The sequence below is a fragment of the Bubalus bubalis genome, chromosome 4 (assembly GCF_019923935.1).
Source record: "Bubalus bubalis isolate 160015118507 breed Murrah chromosome 4, NDDB_SH_1, whole genome shotgun sequence".
Classification (NCBI taxonomy): domain Eukaryota; kingdom Metazoa; phylum Chordata; class Mammalia; order Artiodactyla; family Bovidae; genus Bubalus; species Bubalus bubalis.
The window spans coordinates 8,345,842-8,362,768 of NC_059160.1; the positions used below are offsets into that span (position 1 = coordinate 8,345,842).

A 16,927-nucleotide genomic window follows, 5' to 3' on the forward strand; every position below is an offset into this window, starting at 1 on the left:
AGAAGAAACATTGCCTCATCCAGATCAGGAATGTTGCATAACCAGTTTCTAAATCTGTAATTTTGTCCTATATATGGCAGTGGTCTTAAATTTGTACTAAATGTAAAAGCTGGGATATAGTACACCTATGAAAAAATAAAACTTACCAGCAATCCCATATTTGAAAACTGTTTGGCAAGAGGATTCATCCATGAATCACTGTTTCCTCCTTTGAGTGAGCACTACAGAAATGAAATATGTAACCTCAGAATCAAATAATTGATTTCAACTTCCTGAGTTGCAAAAGTACTGACTAAAAATGTAAAACCAAGAGTTTACCTTTTTTAACCATAACTATTTCTCTTTAACTATAGTTATTTTGATAGATCTGTTAGTATAAAAAAGTAACAGGCCTTAGTTACATCAATGTTTTCATTCTTGTTCTATTATTCACTGCACTGAGTTAGAAGTAACTAGAAAAATAAATGGTCAGCTAGGGCTTTCACCCTATAAAGGATCAACATCAGATTTTGTAAAATATAACGCCTGCAAGCTAGTCCTTTCCCTCTCAGTTTCTCCTTGTAACCCAAGCTGGTTTCTATTAGGAGTCAAGAAAAAGTTTGATGCCAGTGCATGTTATTTGGAAAGGAGCCTATTTAAACTGGTCATTACTCTTTGTGTGGATACGAGGAAGAGCTCATCTACGCAGCACTTTCATCTGCTTGTTTCAGAGTGTTAAGGCCACGGGGCTCTGTGGAAAGTGGAAAGAAGTCAGCAGAAGACACCATCACCAAGTTTACTGCAAAGGCAGGCAGGGGTGGGTTTTTGTTTGTTTCTTCAGGGGACAAACTAATTTCTCTGTTGAACATCAGCTCCAGTTTTATTTCTATGGAGAAGGTGAGTGGAACTATGATGGGAACCTGGTAGGGGCTGGAGATGATGGGGCTTTGTGCACGTGTGCATTCTCCAGGTAAAAATTCTCTGTGTGTTCTGATGCTACTGCTCATGTCAATTTTATTTTTGAAAGTGTTAAGGTACCTCTACAGGTTTAAAGGTCAAAAAAGCCCTCCCTGGAGGGAGGAGTGGTAGTTACTGTTCAATGGGTACAAAGTTTCAGCTGCAAGATGAGAAGGGCTTTGTGGACAGATGTCAGCGATGACAGCACCAGCATGTGAATGCTCTCAATGCTGAACTGTGCACTTATAATTGGTTAAGACAGTCGATTTTACGTCAGCTATACTGGAATATACGCACGTGCCCATGCACACACACACACAATAAGAAACGTCAGAATCATCAGTCGTGGAACAGAGACAATTAATTCCCAGTTAAACTCACTGAATCTTGGCAGTTCCCTGAGGGGGCTAGTACCCTTCACTTGGTTGCTTTGACCTCAGCAGTCTTCCTAGGATCTGGTCTCATTATTAATTTGTAAATAATAAAAAGAAAGCCACAGTAGACTAGACAATGCAAATGTACTAAAAATGTTAGAAAGTTCACGGAATAATTTCTTTTGTGACTGAAGTAAGAAAATGAAAGTCGTTTATGGGGGAAAACTGTAAATGACTGCTTAAACAAAATGTTTCTAACAAACAACCTGCATTCTCAGGCTATAAAAGAAAGTAATTGTATTCAGAACAAAATCCCGTAAGTGAAGGGGATGAAGGTACAGCCCTTGGTCAACTGAGGACCTTCTAAAATGGCGTCCAGTACCTGAAAACCAGGAGTTTTAGTTAAGAAGTGTTTCTTACAGCAGCAAGGCTCCCGTGCTGAAATAACATATGTGGCTGCCCAACTTTTTTCCCCTTAATGTATTTGTAGAATGAGAAGCTGGAATGAAAAAAGAGGGCTTCTACTGAGAGTCATTCAGGTTCTAGATTGAAAACCAAAGTCATTAAACTATGAAAATCAAAAGAGAAACTAAGTTGCTCTACAATCCAGAAAATAAAAAGTGTAGGACACAACTGGATGGAGATAAATCACCTAGCTGCTAATGCAGGGTTATGCACTGGCACCTCATTTTGTTAAGAAAGGATTTTGGGCCTTGGAATTTCCCAAATCAGACAAAAATGAGTCATGTTGATTGTTGTTGGAGGAACTGTATTACCATGGTTTCCCTTCTACATATTCAGGGAGACCTACTCTAAGGACTGATCAGGCTTTAGAACACAAAAGCGTAAAACATTTATAAAGGGTGTCCTTAAAGTTTGGAAAATGAAGTAAGAAGAAAAATATTGTTTCTTTGAAAATTCCATTTTATCCACAGCGAGGATTTTGTAGTTAGAGACGTCAAGGTAGGGAAGATGAGGGGTAAAGAGGAAGCAGTTACGTGTTCTGAAGTATTTTCTCCATCACTGAAGACGGCAAGGTCTTCAGCACCGTGGCTTCTTCCACTAAAACACTCTCTGTTCTGCCTTCTAATAATGAATACACAAGTTCAGGCACCTCTAACGTGGCCTACCTTCATTTGTTTCTTTCCTCCTTGTCCCCAGCTTGCTGAGTTGTGGGAGGAAGCGCTTCCCTGAGAGCCGGCAGTGTTCCAGACTCCTCCATCATCCTCCTCTTCCCAGCTGGGATGGCGAGTTCCTGCCACTGGCCCGTCATTCTCCCCCCAGCCATCTTGCATAGATTTGGAATCTTTAAGAAAAGAAAGAGCCAACTGTATGCAATGGCTATATATAACAAAACCCACAACGATCATTCCTTATAAATGCAGCATTTTAGTGTATTTGTAATTGTATCCAGTATCTGTCTGTATGGCGAGGCAAATATTCTCCCAACTTTAGAGAGCAGAATGGAAACTCCAAAAGGGTCAAACATACACAGTAAGTTCATAAACCACAAATCAAGATTTCCTGGCTTCCAGTTCAATGATTTTTCCCCTTACAGAGTGTTGACAGAAATCCCCCAACTGAAAAGAACCTATCACTACTTACAAGAAATTTCACACTTAAATTAAGAGAAATCTGTTACTCTTAATGAGAATGTTGTACTGCACTTCTTAGTTTTACCCTCCTGAAAGGAAATACGTGGTGTACTTTGTAACGGATTTTACAAATATGAGGCAGGATAAAAAACAACTGTCAACCTTATTTGGGGTAAAGAAAAGGACATGAAAGATGGACGGAAAAAAGAAAACTGTATTAGATTTTGAATATCAAAATTACAGTGAAAGAAGAGAAATTCAGAAATAGCCATGAAAATTTGAAAGTTACTAGATTTACAGACTTGAAATGTACTGGATACTAAAAAGATCCTAGGCAAAGACAATGTATAAGCAATGGCTTTTAAAGACGGGCAGAGGAGGGACTTCCTTGGTGGTTCAGTGGCTAGACTCCATGCTTCCAATGGAGGGGGCTTGGGTTTGATCCCTGATTGGGGAATTAAATCCCACATGCCACAAATAAGAGTTCACATTCTGTAACTAAGACCTGGTCCAGCTAAATAAATAGTCAATAAATAAATAAAATAAAAGACAGGAGGAGGAAATGTAGGAGACAGAATATGGAAGGGAGAACAAAGACAGGGAAACCAGTGCTCAACTGTTCAAGGAACTAGGTCATCATCAGGCTCCACAGTCAATTCCACCAACATTTTCCCTTAAACAAAGATCTTGAATTTGGAGATTGGGATAAATCCTTAATCTCCTTCTGAAAATTTTGTATGGATACACTTTCTGGTAATGATAGAAGAAAGGAAATAAACTATCCCACCTAGGAGCTCCATGAAAAGGTATGAAAGCGTTAGTCGCTCAGTCCGTGTGCAACCCCATGGACTGTAATAGGCTGGGCTCCACTCTCCATGGGATTCTCCAGGCAAGATTACTGGAGTGGGTAGCCATTCCCTTCTCCAGGGGATCTTCCCAACGCAGGGATTGAACCTATGTCTCCCACACTACAGGCAGATTCTTTGCCAGAATCTGAGAAGCCCAGAAGCTCCATCCACACCTTCAATTAACAAAATGACAAGACATGCATGGAGGGAGTTAATTGATTCAGATGGCTTCACACGAAGAGTCTAGAGCCAGAAAAGTGGCTTTACCAGGCCTTTCTGCTGCCAGGCTCTGGGACCAGGCCTATGATGCCATCCAGGCACCAATCAAGTAGGCAGACAGCTAGGAAGTCAATTTCCTCAGACGGTGGCATCATCTCCCAGCAACATCCAAGTGAACCTTGGGATGAACCCTCTATGGGGTTCACTAAGCGCCCCCCTTTGCAGGGGCTCTGTGACTGAGCAGCAAGAGGCAGGGCCTGGGGGCTGTTCTCCCCGCTTCTGGATAATAAGGACCATTTCTCCAGCACAGGAGGTTACCCACTATTATGTAAGCACAGGCTTTATACATCCTCTGACAAGCAACAGGAATTAAAGACCCAACATAAGTGACATATTGACCCTTTTAAAGAAGAAAGACATCCATGTAACCCTTCTTCGAGAGAAAGGAGCTGCACTTTTAACAAACAATTTCTTGTAGACAGATTAAAAATATAGAGAGCTCCAATACTGAAGTCATGGAGTCCACACCAGATTTACGACATCTATAGTCTAGACAAGATCACAGGTTAAATTACCATGAGCACTGATTAGTAGGCTGTGACCATCTAGCCCCTTCCCCTGACTATTACACGTTCAAATTACCAGAGGAGGGGGAAAGGTAACTACAGCTTTAGCTATAGATACAGATGATCCCAGTGAGTAGAAGCCTTTTTTAATCTGGAGAAAAGTGATTTCTGTGATGGAAGAAAGATGATCCCGAAGTTGGGAAAGACACATAAAAATCTTCGAAGTATTGCTAACGTGCCTCCTTGTGCCAAGGGTCTGGTTTATGCCGTTCAACAGCATTCTGGGTCTGTTCCAAGTCTACAGAATGGTATTTCCCATGATGACAGAACCAATTTTACAATGAAATTCAAGACAAGATCAAATTCTTTATCAAGCTGTTTCTATGAAGTGAAGGAGATTTGTCATTTTCAAAATGCAGTCAAATTACACAGGCACAAGAGTGAGTTTCCAGAATACAGAGAGCTAAGATGATACTCCATTCTGTGGTATGGTCAGAATCATAAACATCATAAAATAAACTTGACAATGGAATTTATTCTTGTTCCAATTCAGAGAATTCAGTCTGACCACTTTTTTTAATCAAAAGACAATCCTGTAACTCTGCAATATGGTAGAAAAGAGACGTTGGAATAGTTCTTAAGAAAACTACAAAAAAGTGAAAACAGGCACTTGAAATTAAATTTTTCAACTGAGGATCATCCAATGGGACGTCCTGCAGCATCCATTTACGAAGTTTTGCAAATTACTGTGAGTACACATTGCCAGCTGGATCAAGTATAGCTTAGATTGTCAGTGATTATGAATAAGTGTGACGTGCTTTGTTTAAAAAATTGAAATGAAGAAATCTTTTTTGGGTTCAAGAAACCTTAAATGTCCCTGTGTGGGTGGGACTATGAGAAGAGAGACAAAGGGGAAAGAAAGGAGCAGAAGGATGAAGTCACTGGGCAGCAGAGACCTTGTTCCATGTTAAATGCCAGGAATTATTATTTTTTTTAACTTATACCAACATGAGAGTAGAAATGCAAAGTAGATATAGTGAGCAAAGTTTAACTTACTATGGGAGAAAAGGCACATCAAAATTTCAGTTCTGGCCAGACATTAAACTTAAGTTAAAAGGAGGGATTTCCCTGGTGGTCCAGTGGCTAAGACTCCATGTTCCCAAAACAGGGGGGCTCTGGTTTGATCCCTGGCTGGGGAACTAAGATTCCACGTGCCACAAGGAAGAGCATTCGTGCCGCAACTAAGACCCACCATAGCTGAGAGAGTAAATATTTTTTAAAAATGAAATCAATAATACTAACTTATGACTTTAAGTTCACTGTAAGCATTTTTACATATGCCAAGCCACGTCTCCATCATTTGCTGCTAACCATTTACTAAAGATGCAAGGTCCTGAACCTCGTTGAACTGATAATGTAACAACAGCCCTCCCCCAAATGTGTGACTCTCCAAATTAAGAGACTCCCTCAAAAAGAGTGCCGTGTACTTACTAGGTTTCATGGCATTTGGAGCATTGGAGGGTGCAGTCCCCCAGCCTGTTGTCGACGCTCCCGTGTCATCCATCTCGCCCCACCCAGGACTGCTTTCGTTTGGCTCACCCCAAGCTGAAGTACCATTATCTGGAGCAGATGGTGTGCTTTTGCTCCAGACTGTAAAGAAAGGAGATGCATCTCAAAGAATGATTTATGAATGCTGCAGTATCCAGCGGGGGTGAAGGGAGGAGGAACAGGACCTCCTGAATTCTATGGGTGGAAATAGAAATGTGGACACCACCTACATGGAGGACACCTGGCACTGGCACTCTAACTTCTGGTCTAGTAATTCCACCGCCAGGATATCATACCATACATGTACTTGCAAAAGTAGATGAAATTACATGTACAACAATGCTCATGGCATCACTGTCAGAAAATATTTGGAAGCAACCTAAATATCTATGAAACAGGGACCAGTCAGACCAATCGTGAATTGCCCATCAAGTGAATACTATATACGAACGAAGCAATGAAAAGACAGAAATGCGTTAACATGAAAAGTTTTGAAGAATAATGACAAAAGCATGGTGAAGAACAGTGTATATAGTACAATTTCCCCTATTGTACCAAAATATACCTATTTTGCTATAGGCATGAACAAAATTTCTGATTGGCACACAAAGTTCTAAAACCTGCAAGGAGAGACCCTAAAGGTTAAGATTCTTTTATTTATTACCTTTTGCTTTTCTATATAGTTTGAAGGTTTTTACTATATGAAGAAATTTTTTTAGATGTTCTAGATAGGGAATTAATGAGCAAATGTTCATTTTCATTTCCTTTTGTTTTCGTTTCAATATATATTAAAAATCCAGAACTAGCTGAAAGTAATCATTTCATAACTGGATTCACTGAACATTAGACTTACTTTGGAGAGTGGAAAATTAAGTATTATGATTAATTTTAACTCAAATAATGCAAACAAATTAAGGGTTCAGTTCAGTCGCTCAGTCATGTCTGACTCTTTGTGACCCCATGAATCGCAGCACGCCAGGCCTCCCTGTCCATCACCAACTCATGGAGTCTACGCAAACTCATGTCCATCGAGTCGGTGATGCCATTCAGCTATCTCATCCTCTGTCATCCCCTTCTCCTCCTGCCCCCAATCCCTCCCAGCATTAGAGTCTTTTCTAATGAGTCAGCTCTTCGCATCAGGTGGCCAAAGTATTGGAGTTTCAGCTTCAGCATCAGTCCTTCCAAAGAACACCCAGGATTGATCTCCTTTAGGATGAACTGGTTGGACCTCCTTGCACTCCAAGGGACTCTCAAGAGTCTTTTCCAACACCACAGTTCAAAAGCATCAATTCTTCGGCACTCAGCTTTCTTTACAGTCCAACTCTCACATCCATACATGACCACTGGAAAAACCATAGCTTTGACTAGACGGACCTTTGTTGGCAAAGTAATGTCTCTGCTTTTGAATATGCAATCTAGGTTGGTCATAACTTTCCTTCCAAGGAGTAAGCGTCTTTTAATTTCATGGCTGCAAGGTGCATCCCTTTAATTTGCTGATTTACATGAGGGCATTCAAGTTGCCAATGCCAAACTAAGAACCATCACCAGGCACTACATTTTTAAAAATTGTTTAAAATCGCCTCCCTTTATAAGTTTTTATCAACACTACTTTTAAGTTACTAGGCATGATATTTCTTACGGAGAAGGCAATGGCACCCCACTCCAGTACTCTTGCCTGGAAAATCCCAAGGATGGAGGAGCCTGGTAGGCTGCAGTTCATGGAGTTGCTGAGTCGGACACGACTGAGCAACTTCACTTTCACTTTTCACTTTCATGCATTGGAGAAGGCAATGGCACCCCACTCCAGTGTTCTTGCCTGGAGAATCCCAGGGACGGGGGATCCTGGTGGGCTGCCGTCTATGGGGTTGCACAGAGTCGGACACGACTGAAGCGACCAGCAGCAGCAGATGTTTCTTATCCAAAGAAGGAGGGAAGAAAGTTTAATTCTGAACAACTGATTATCATGAGATAATCTCCACATGACGAAGTGTTCCACTTCCAAAGGTTAACTGTTAAAAATCATCTGGAAAGTGATGGAATACTTTGGCCACCTGATGTGAAGAGCTGACTCACTGGAAAAGACCCTGATGCCGGGAAAGACTGAGGGCAAAAGGAGAAGGTGGTGACAGAGGATGAAATGGCTGGATAGCATCACTGACTCATGGACATGAATCTGAGCAAACTTTGGGAGAGAGTGAAAGACAGGGAAGCCTGGCGTGCTGAGGTCCATGGGGTCGCAAAGAGTCAGACACAAGTGATTGAACAACAACAACAATCTCCACATAACGAAGTTTGCCACTTCCAGAGGTTAACTGTTAAAAATCATCTGGAAAGTGATGGAAACTTTCCAGATCGCAGCTTGGCTCTGTTTTCTGATGGCCTCTGCAAGAACAGACACAGACGGCTTCCCATTGCTGGGGAAAGAGCAGCACAGAGGATGTGTCCACAGGCAGAACAGGAACGGAAATTAGGTCTATTTCTGCTCCTATTTTAATTCTTTATTTTTAAATCTAGAGCAGAGTTTGTTTGGCAAAATCTAAATGTTTTCGATTCTGCAGACCGATACAATTACCAAAAAAATAAAAAATAAAATAGGGGGGAGACTAACCCAGGGAAGCCACCTTTCCCTTCTGCCAAGAAAGAGCATTACCATGTACCACCAGCATCTGTCGTCACCAACGTTTGATGTAAAGAGAACTTTTGTTGACAACAGCCTACAGTTAAAGCAGGAAAGAGTCTCAGAATGAAGCTAAGTTCAATAAATACCTCTTAATAAAAATGCCTTGGTTTAGGATTGCTTTTCTTCAACAAAACCTGTAAGAAAAAGCCATCGCCTACCTGATGCTGATTTGCCGGTCATCGGGGTAGGCAGGTTTGCTTCTCGAGGTGCTGGGCCCCCTTGGGAATTCTTATCCCACAGATTCACATTCTTGTAGTTATAACTGTTGGGGTCTCCCCACGCGGAAGTGCCATCGTCAATGTCCATCTTCCGACTGATCGACTGCGGGGATGGCTCTTCCCAACCGCTGGGTTCCTCATCCTTGGGGGTTACTGGCTGCGGCCCGCTGCTCCAGTTGGAATTGGAAGGTCGTCCGTTGCCTGGCGGTGGTGGGGCTGGGCCTCCCCAGGAGCCAGAGGCTTCAGGTTGTGGTGGTGGTAGCTGCTGTGGCGGCTGCTGCTGTTGGTGCTGTTTGTTCCAGGAACTGGGCTGTCTGCCTGTCTCCGTCCATGCCGGAGACCTTTTGCAGTCTTCCCACCCGCCTTTGGAAGCCAGGCTTGCGTTCCCACCACTCCCCCAAGTCCCGATTTCACTCTGCCCACCTTCGCCCCACCCGGACACAGGTTTACTTGCAGCATTTTCCCAATTGCTGGTTTTCGCCTGATCCACCTCCTCTCCCCAACCATTCTTTCCAGAAGTCCATCCTTGGTTGGGCTGGCGTCCACCTCCCCACCCCTGATCCTTGCTAGAGTTCTCATTCCAAGAGGAAGATGTCTTCTCGTCCGGTCGTCCTCCTCCCCAGTTGGAAGAGTTGTTGTTCTTATAGTCATTCCAGCCTCCTGTGTTCTTGGGGTCTTTCCACTCTGTAGAGGCTGAGAGCTCTCCCCATCCAGACTTCATTTGATTGCTTTGGCTGGGTGCGTCTCCCCAGCCCCCTGAGCTCTTGGTCTGTGTGGCAGCGCTCTCCCACCCCTCAGTTCCTTTGTCAGATTTCCCCTCGGGCCTTGGCACCTCTTCAACGTCCCACACTGTGTCCTGCTTAATTTGAGTTTGGCCCCAGCCAGTGTTTGAGAGCACCCTGGGGTCCAAATCAGTTCGGCTCAAAAGAGTCTGCAAGACAGCCTGACAATCAGGATGTGTGGGCCGGTACGACCGACGGCCAGAATTGTGACTGTCACTACTTCCTGCTTTGTGGTTGCTTCCAGTGCTTTGACCTCCAACTTCACTTCCCGTGGAGCTGGAAGATCTTCCCCAACAGGGAGCCTGGGCATTGCCTTGGTTTTCAGGGAGGGGGTGGCCCTTCTGATTGTCCCATGCTCCAGTGCTAGAATTTGGTTGGTTTGGACCACTCCATTCTCCAATTTTCAACTCGTCAGACCCAGTCGGCTGTTTCCATTCTCCCTGAGAGACCCCGGATGTCATTTTGTTCCCTTCACCCCATTTGTTGTCATTAGAGTCCTGAGGGCCAAAGTTCCAGGACCCACCCGTAGACCTGTTATTGTTGTCCCAAGAGTCACTTTTTGACCCAGTTGATTTCTGAACAGGAGCTCCTTTCCAGGACTCCTCTCTCTCCTTTCCATTGTTCCCATTGTTTCCAGAATTGCTTTGTCCAGAGGCTGTGTCAGTTCCAGAAGGCCCCCTAGCTGCACCCCAAGATCCAACACTCCCAGTCTTTCGATCTCCAGTGCTTTGTGAAGGGGCATCAGTGCTCCTGGAGGCGTTCCCCAAGCCCATCCCAAAGGGCATTCCCTTATTCTCCATGGGGTTTGGTGAACTTGAGTTCAAGGAGTTAGTGTTTCCATTTTTTGGTCCATCAGTGTTATGAATTTGAGCCTGCTCTCTGCCAGAGACAACAAAATTAACACCCGCATTTTCCATCTTTGACTGCTGTTCCCTGGATGCCTGACCTACTGTGCTAACCTGTGCATTGGAATTACTAGTCTCCGTTTCCAATGCCCCTTTCCTAGAATTTCCTTCTTGGACCAGCGCTGGCCAGGCAGATGGGTTGCTATTTGGGTTAAAGTTGCTGAAGCCAGAGCCAGGTCCAATTCTCTCCTGACCACTCACATTCCTCCAGTTTCCTAGTCCATTGTTGCTCTCCGTAGTAGAGTTGGAAGATTGAACAGATTTAGCCTTAGGGTCAGATTTCCAGACCCCAAGATTACATTCGTTCCCGGAACTTGCAGACTGGCACTGGCTCCCTTTTCCTTTGTTACTAGTGGTGCTTCCTGGCAGAGTGCTCTTCTCAGAGCCAGGGTTCGAGGCACTGTTGTTATCGGTGGTGTTTTCGGAAGAAGACTCAGTGTCTTTGCTGGCAATGCAAGGCCACTCTTCCATGTCAGACCCGTCTACAATCACCTTGTCCCAGATGTGAATGGGGTTGGAGGAGGCGCCGCTGTTGGAGGAGGCTCCCGGGCCCCAAGTGGAATTTGCATAATTTGAAGCAGCAGCACCTCCAAGGGTTGACTCTGAGAAAGAGATGGTGTCATTAATCACAGTGGCACGCGCATCATCTCAACACCTCGAGCTCAAACTGCCCCAAAAGTGAGCTCGTCACTTCCCCACAAACTAGTTCTCTGCCCACTGCCTGCCTTACTTAACTGTGTCATGCCTGTCTGAGTCGTCGCTTCTGTCTTGCCTGGCTGGTGTAGTTGCTAACTCTAACCCCTAGGACCTCTCAAAGCTACCCTCGTGCTACTTCCAGGGACAGAGAAGGGGCTTCCCGTATCTTGAGACAATGCAGTTAACAGCCTATCCTTGCTTTACAGCTACAACCCACTCTAAACACCCCTAGTATTAGTAAAGCACACCTTTGATTATATCACTGCTCTATGGAAAGCACTGGAGAGTTTCGTAGTGTGTAAGAATAAAGCTAAACTCTTGGGCCTGAGGTCTCACCAAGATGCTCCACAACCTGGGACCCACTTACTTTTCCATTTTCCCTGCTTTCTCTGACGATGCCCACACTCTACAAACTGCACCTTCTCACCCCGGCTCCATTCCCCATGGGCATCTATTGTTTTTTCCTTGGGAATTCACACACTGAAATCTATCCATCTTTCTGGGCCTAGTTCAAGTGCCACTTCTATGAAGTTTTTTTGAGCTCGCCACCTGAAAACAGCCTCTCTCTCTAGAGCTGTTTTGCTCCGTGTATTGCATTCACCTACCCTCCAGGCAGAGACCTATCTTGCTAACGTTTGAATTCCATGTGGCAGCCAGGGCACTGCTGCTCAGTAAGCAGCTGCTGAATGATGAATGCCCACCCAGCTAGATGCCGGGGCAGACAAGCATGAATCAGTTTGTATGCCCAAGGAACTTGATAAAAAGAGTCTGGCTCAGAGCATATTTGATTGGTGCGGAAGGGAGGGGGAATGACCTGTTTTTAAGACCGATAATCTCCTCTAAACTTATTTCAGTTCTTTTTACCCAAACAGCTTTAAATCAATATGAAGTTCAAAAAAAAAAAAAAAAAATACATAGCGCCATATAAAAGTAAGGAAGCGGAGAATCTCAAACTCTTGAGATCAGGGGCCTCCTTGATTTTAAGAATGTAAACAGGAGAGTGACTCATGCTGGACCCACGTCTACGTCCAGGCCTGGAGAGACTCAGCTGCTGAAATGCCCGACACAAACACCCCCTCACACTTCCCTTTGCAGCTGGTGACGAGGGGCCAGGAAGGAAGGGCCAGGAGGCCTTTCTCTGTCTGGGCTGGGCCTGTCCTGACGGCTACCAAAGGAAGCCTCATGAACAGGGCTTGTCTCTGTATGAAGGCCTATGTCACTGCCAGCTTTCTCTCCATCTTTACTTTGCACATAAGATGGTAAAAAAAATTCTCTAGGCAATTGTATGTTCAAATTAGAACTAGAATAAAGCATGCTACCATTAACAACCACCAATTCATTGTCCTTGCCAATGCTTGATGGTCTTCAAGCTCTGAATTTTAATGTAGTCTCAAAAAACATTTGTAAGAATAAGTGGAAATCTTTTGACAATTTTTTAAAAAATGGGGGATGATATTTGGAAGTTCTTAGCTGTTGGCTGTTAAGTATTCATCTATTAAAAACTCTCAAAACTTTCAGCAGAGCCCTTCAGGTAAAGATTCCTTATACCTACATACAGTTTTTAACAGAGCTCAAAATCTAGGGCTCTCTATAAAGAAACATTGATCTTAAAAATCTAGTAAAAGGATGGCATTATGTGGAATTCCCCCTAAGTTCTCCATTATAATCTAAGAGACCATTCTCTCTCTGTTCCCAGAGCTCGAGGAACATAAACATGCACGTCTTGAGATTCAGAACCAGCCTCTGCACTAGTCTCACTTCTAGTTGCCCCAGTTCACACCTGAAGAGGCACCTGGGGCTATGGGGGCTTGAATTGTAACGCTCTCGTCTAAGAAGGGAAAAAAGGAGCCGAAGAATGTGGACAAAGAGCAGCGGGCCAAGAGCACACTCGCCAGACCCTGAAATCCAATTTCAGGAGAGAAATGCTGGTACACATCTCACACTGGGCTCCTACTCCATCTTCTGAATAACCCCAAGAGTCTACAAGAATAGTCACCCACTCCAGCGTTCTTGCCTAGAGAATCCCACGGACAGAGGAGCCTGACAGGTTACAGTCCAGGGGGTCGCAAAGAGTCGGACACGACTCAGTGTCTAACACTAACTAAGTCTGTATAATCCACGCTTCTTGTGGACTTTAGACAGGCAACACAGAGTGACGCACTGGCTCCCTGCAGCCGCCCCGGGCCCCCTTGCCCCCGTTCGCCTGACCGAGGCTCACTTACCTGGTGCGGTCCCACCCTCGCTCTGCAGCAGCGCTCCTGCCACTTGTGCGTTGTTGGGGTTTGCTCCGGGCGCCGTGGAGGGAGGAGGCCCCGCCCCGCCCCCGAGGAGCATGCAGGACGGTGGAGGGGGCTGCCCACGTTTTAGTAACACTTTGTGGTCCTGCTGGCAACGGAATCGCGGCGGCACCTCCCGAGGCATGTAGCGGGCGGCGCTTGGCGGTTGTCCGTTCGGCACTGCCACCCTTTTGGCATTGTTGCCACCATTGACTGGTGGCGATGGAGAGCTGCCAATTGGGCTGGCGGCCGCTGGTTGGCTTAAACTTGGTTTCGTCACTTCGGGCACTGAAAGAGAGAGATGAGGAAACAGCCTTTGAAATCCAGTGTATTTTTATGAAGATTATTTTTTCAAGAAAGTGTCCATGAGATAGGTTCCAATAAGACAATGCTCCTTTCATCCTACTCTGAGGGACATGATGTTTCCAGATCCTCCAGCACCTTCAGTTTACTGGAGAGAGCAAAGGGTGGAGAGTGACAGTGACAAGGATTCAAACACTGCGGTATCACAGAATGACATTCCGTTAACTAAGAAGGAGAAGGAAGGAAGCACCATTCACTCCCCTAAATCAACAGTGGAGCCCTCTGAAGGGCTGCCTAGCAGGTCGGGTGCACACAGACCCCAGGCAAAATCCCTGGGGAAAGGTTCAAGGCTCTCAGCCCAAGAGCCCTTTCTCTCCACCCACATCCTTAAAGAAACTTTACCCAAAGTCCCTGGACTAGGTATGCTCAGCCTCCTTCATGTGCATTCCTGGACCATGTTGTCCGTCTCTGTGCCATTGAAAAAACTGTTTATATGGTGATTATCCATTTGTAGATCCTTCTCCTCACCAGGTCAGAAGACCCTCAATGGCAAGAACCCATCTTTTACCTTTCTTCCTTAGGGCCTGGCACAAAATATACCCCTAAAGGGAAACCAGGCTTACAGAATCTCAAGATCAACGTGGTTTTGGTTTCTACAGCCAGCTGAACTTAAAGACACTTGCTTGGCATTCTGTGTAAACATTAGAAATGTTATAAATCTCTTTGCTTTTATTAAAAAAAAATTAAGTGGACCTTATGTGTATTTTTTTCAACTATTCATTTAAACGAAAAATTTCAAAATGTAGATATTTTTCCTGTTTAAATATTTAAGGTTTCCCTCCCTTGTAAAATGGCAAACAAGAAGGATGGGAGGAACATGTGAGATGACTATGAAGCTCTGCTGGACCCTCTGGCTTCCCTTTCACCCAGCGGAGAAAGTTCTTCTGGACTGGCAAATCCCTCACTTCATCCTACCAAAAGACTCCACCCTTTCCAGGAAAATCTACCTGGCAGCACACTCTGGCAGCAATACAGAAACAATCAGCCTGGTAATTCCGATGACTCTGAGGCCAGAATCCCTGACCCCCAGAGTCATGCGAGGGCCAGCCGTGGTGGCAGTATTGCTCTGACTGCTAAAATGATGCTGGGTCAGCAGGTTGTTCACTGAACTGGCTCCTTTATGGGAGAGATACATCATCAGAAATCAGGGGGCCCAATCTACACCCGCTGAACACTGGGGAATATTATGAGTAACAAGAAGAAAAAAGAGTAAGAGCCTGAAATAACTTCAAGGCTTAAACCCCTGGTCTAACCTTAGCCAACCATGAAGCAGTACTGTGCCTCCCAGGAAGGAAGGGAGGTGAGAGGATGAATGGATAAATAAATAAATATATTTCTCAAGAAAATAAATAGGCCATTGCCTAATATTGTGTTGACTCAAAAGTTCATTTGGGTTTTTCCATAACATCTTATAGAAAAACCTGAACTAACTTTTGGCTAACCCAGTATTATTAATATAGTGGACTTTGCATGACTTATAAAGACCAATGTATAAATGACTGACAAATGGATGAATACAGATGAATTATTTAATGATTCATTTTCTATCTGTGTCTGGAAGATTCCATAGCACACGGCATTCCCAATCTCCTCTCCTCTTACTATGAGAACAAACAAGAAGCTGATGAAGGCTGGGGAAAATTCTTCCCAACTAGCTTTTAGGCCAGAAGGAATTATGTTTCTACAGGGCCACCCTTCTATAAAAAGACTAGAATCTCCACTTTAAAGTAACCAGGTTTGTCACTCATTTCCCTAAAATAGAATCAGACATGGTAAGAAGAGCCTATAGAGCTGAGATCTGAACATCAGTTGGACCAACTCTGAATCACTCATAGCGCAGTGGAAGAAATCTGGTAGACATCCTACACTGTATAAGATTCTCTGCAAAGCTCCCAGGGCATTTTCCCACCATCACATTAGAGGAACAATGGCCCATAAGCAATAAAGTCATATTAAAATGGGGCTACCCCTTGACTATCCTTCCAACACAGTGCTCCCTCCTGGGAGATCAATCATTCAAAACTCTAGGATACTGTCAGAAAAAGCCTGCCTGCAGTACATGTTAAGAGCGAACTGTTTCAGAGCTTGAATGAGTTTTTACACTCTAAGCACTAACTGGAGAGCAACGCAGAAGTTAGGCAGGATGCCCAAGCCAACCTGCATCCTCAAGTCCAACTAGAGACATCAGAATCCCTGCAGGTATCATGTCATACTCCAGAACATCAGGGATAACTGAGGAGAGGGAAACTATGATTAAGTTTGAATTACTTTTCAGGTCGTCTCTTCTGTCTCTGAATCTTAACGGTTTGCAGCTTGTGGTACAAATATTTCTGAAGATGAGCTCCTCAAAATAAAGGCATAGTTTCTTATTTTCCAGAGAAAAGGTCTGTGGCTTAAACCTGATCTCTGCTTCAAAGGGGGAATAAAGACACTGCAGAAAAAACTGGGTATCCTACTTTCTAATTTCCATTCATTTACTTCCAAAAACCATTTACTTCCTCTAATGATTCAATCTTCTCCCCTTCTCTGTTGCCATTATTTTATACCAATCTCATCTCATCTTATAGTCTGAACTTCTAATTGCCTCTACTTCTGAAAAACTTCAATAAGATGCTTTTTCAGATAAGAGTTTTCTTAAGAAAATTCTGAGATGGGCAGGACCAATAAACTATTTTCTTTAAATACCTTGATGGTATCAAACATTAAAAAACAAAACCAAAAAAAAAATCTTCCAGTAATCTTTTATTTTATTTTATTTTTTTTAGCTTTTTATTTTTATTTTTTAAATTTTATTTTATTTTTAAACTTTACAAAATTGTATTAGTTTTGCCAAATATCAAAATGAATCCGCCACAGGTATACATGTGTCATCAGTCTTTAAGATTTTTTTTGTATTGCACTGATTATTATTCACCAAGAAA

The 16,927-nt window shown here is 43.8% G+C and overlaps 1 protein-coding gene across 13 annotated transcripts in view; it reads right to left on the reverse strand.

Moving 5' to 3' along the window:
- The window catches only part of TNRC6B (trinucleotide repeat containing adaptor 6B), a 251,648-nt gene that overhangs the window by 40,460 nt on the left and 194,261 nt on the right, over window positions 1-16,927 (reverse strand). For 12 of the 13 annotated variants that reach the window (XM_044940839.2, XM_044940841.2, XM_044940840.2 and 9 more), the window contains 5 exons: window positions 13,590-13,931; window positions 8,925-11,273; window positions 6,030-6,188; window positions 2,441-2,616; window positions 147-221 (listed from right to left, as the gene is read on the reverse strand). In XM_044940839.2, coding sequence (XP_044796774.1) covers window positions 147-221; window positions 2,441-2,616; window positions 6,030-6,188; window positions 8,925-11,273; window positions 13,590-13,931 — 3,101 coding nt within the window. The remainder of the gene's footprint in view (window positions 1-146; window positions 222-2,440; window positions 2,617-6,029; window positions 6,189-8,924; window positions 11,274-13,589; window positions 13,932-16,927) is intronic. The other variant, XM_006071279.4, reaches the window with a different exon arrangement.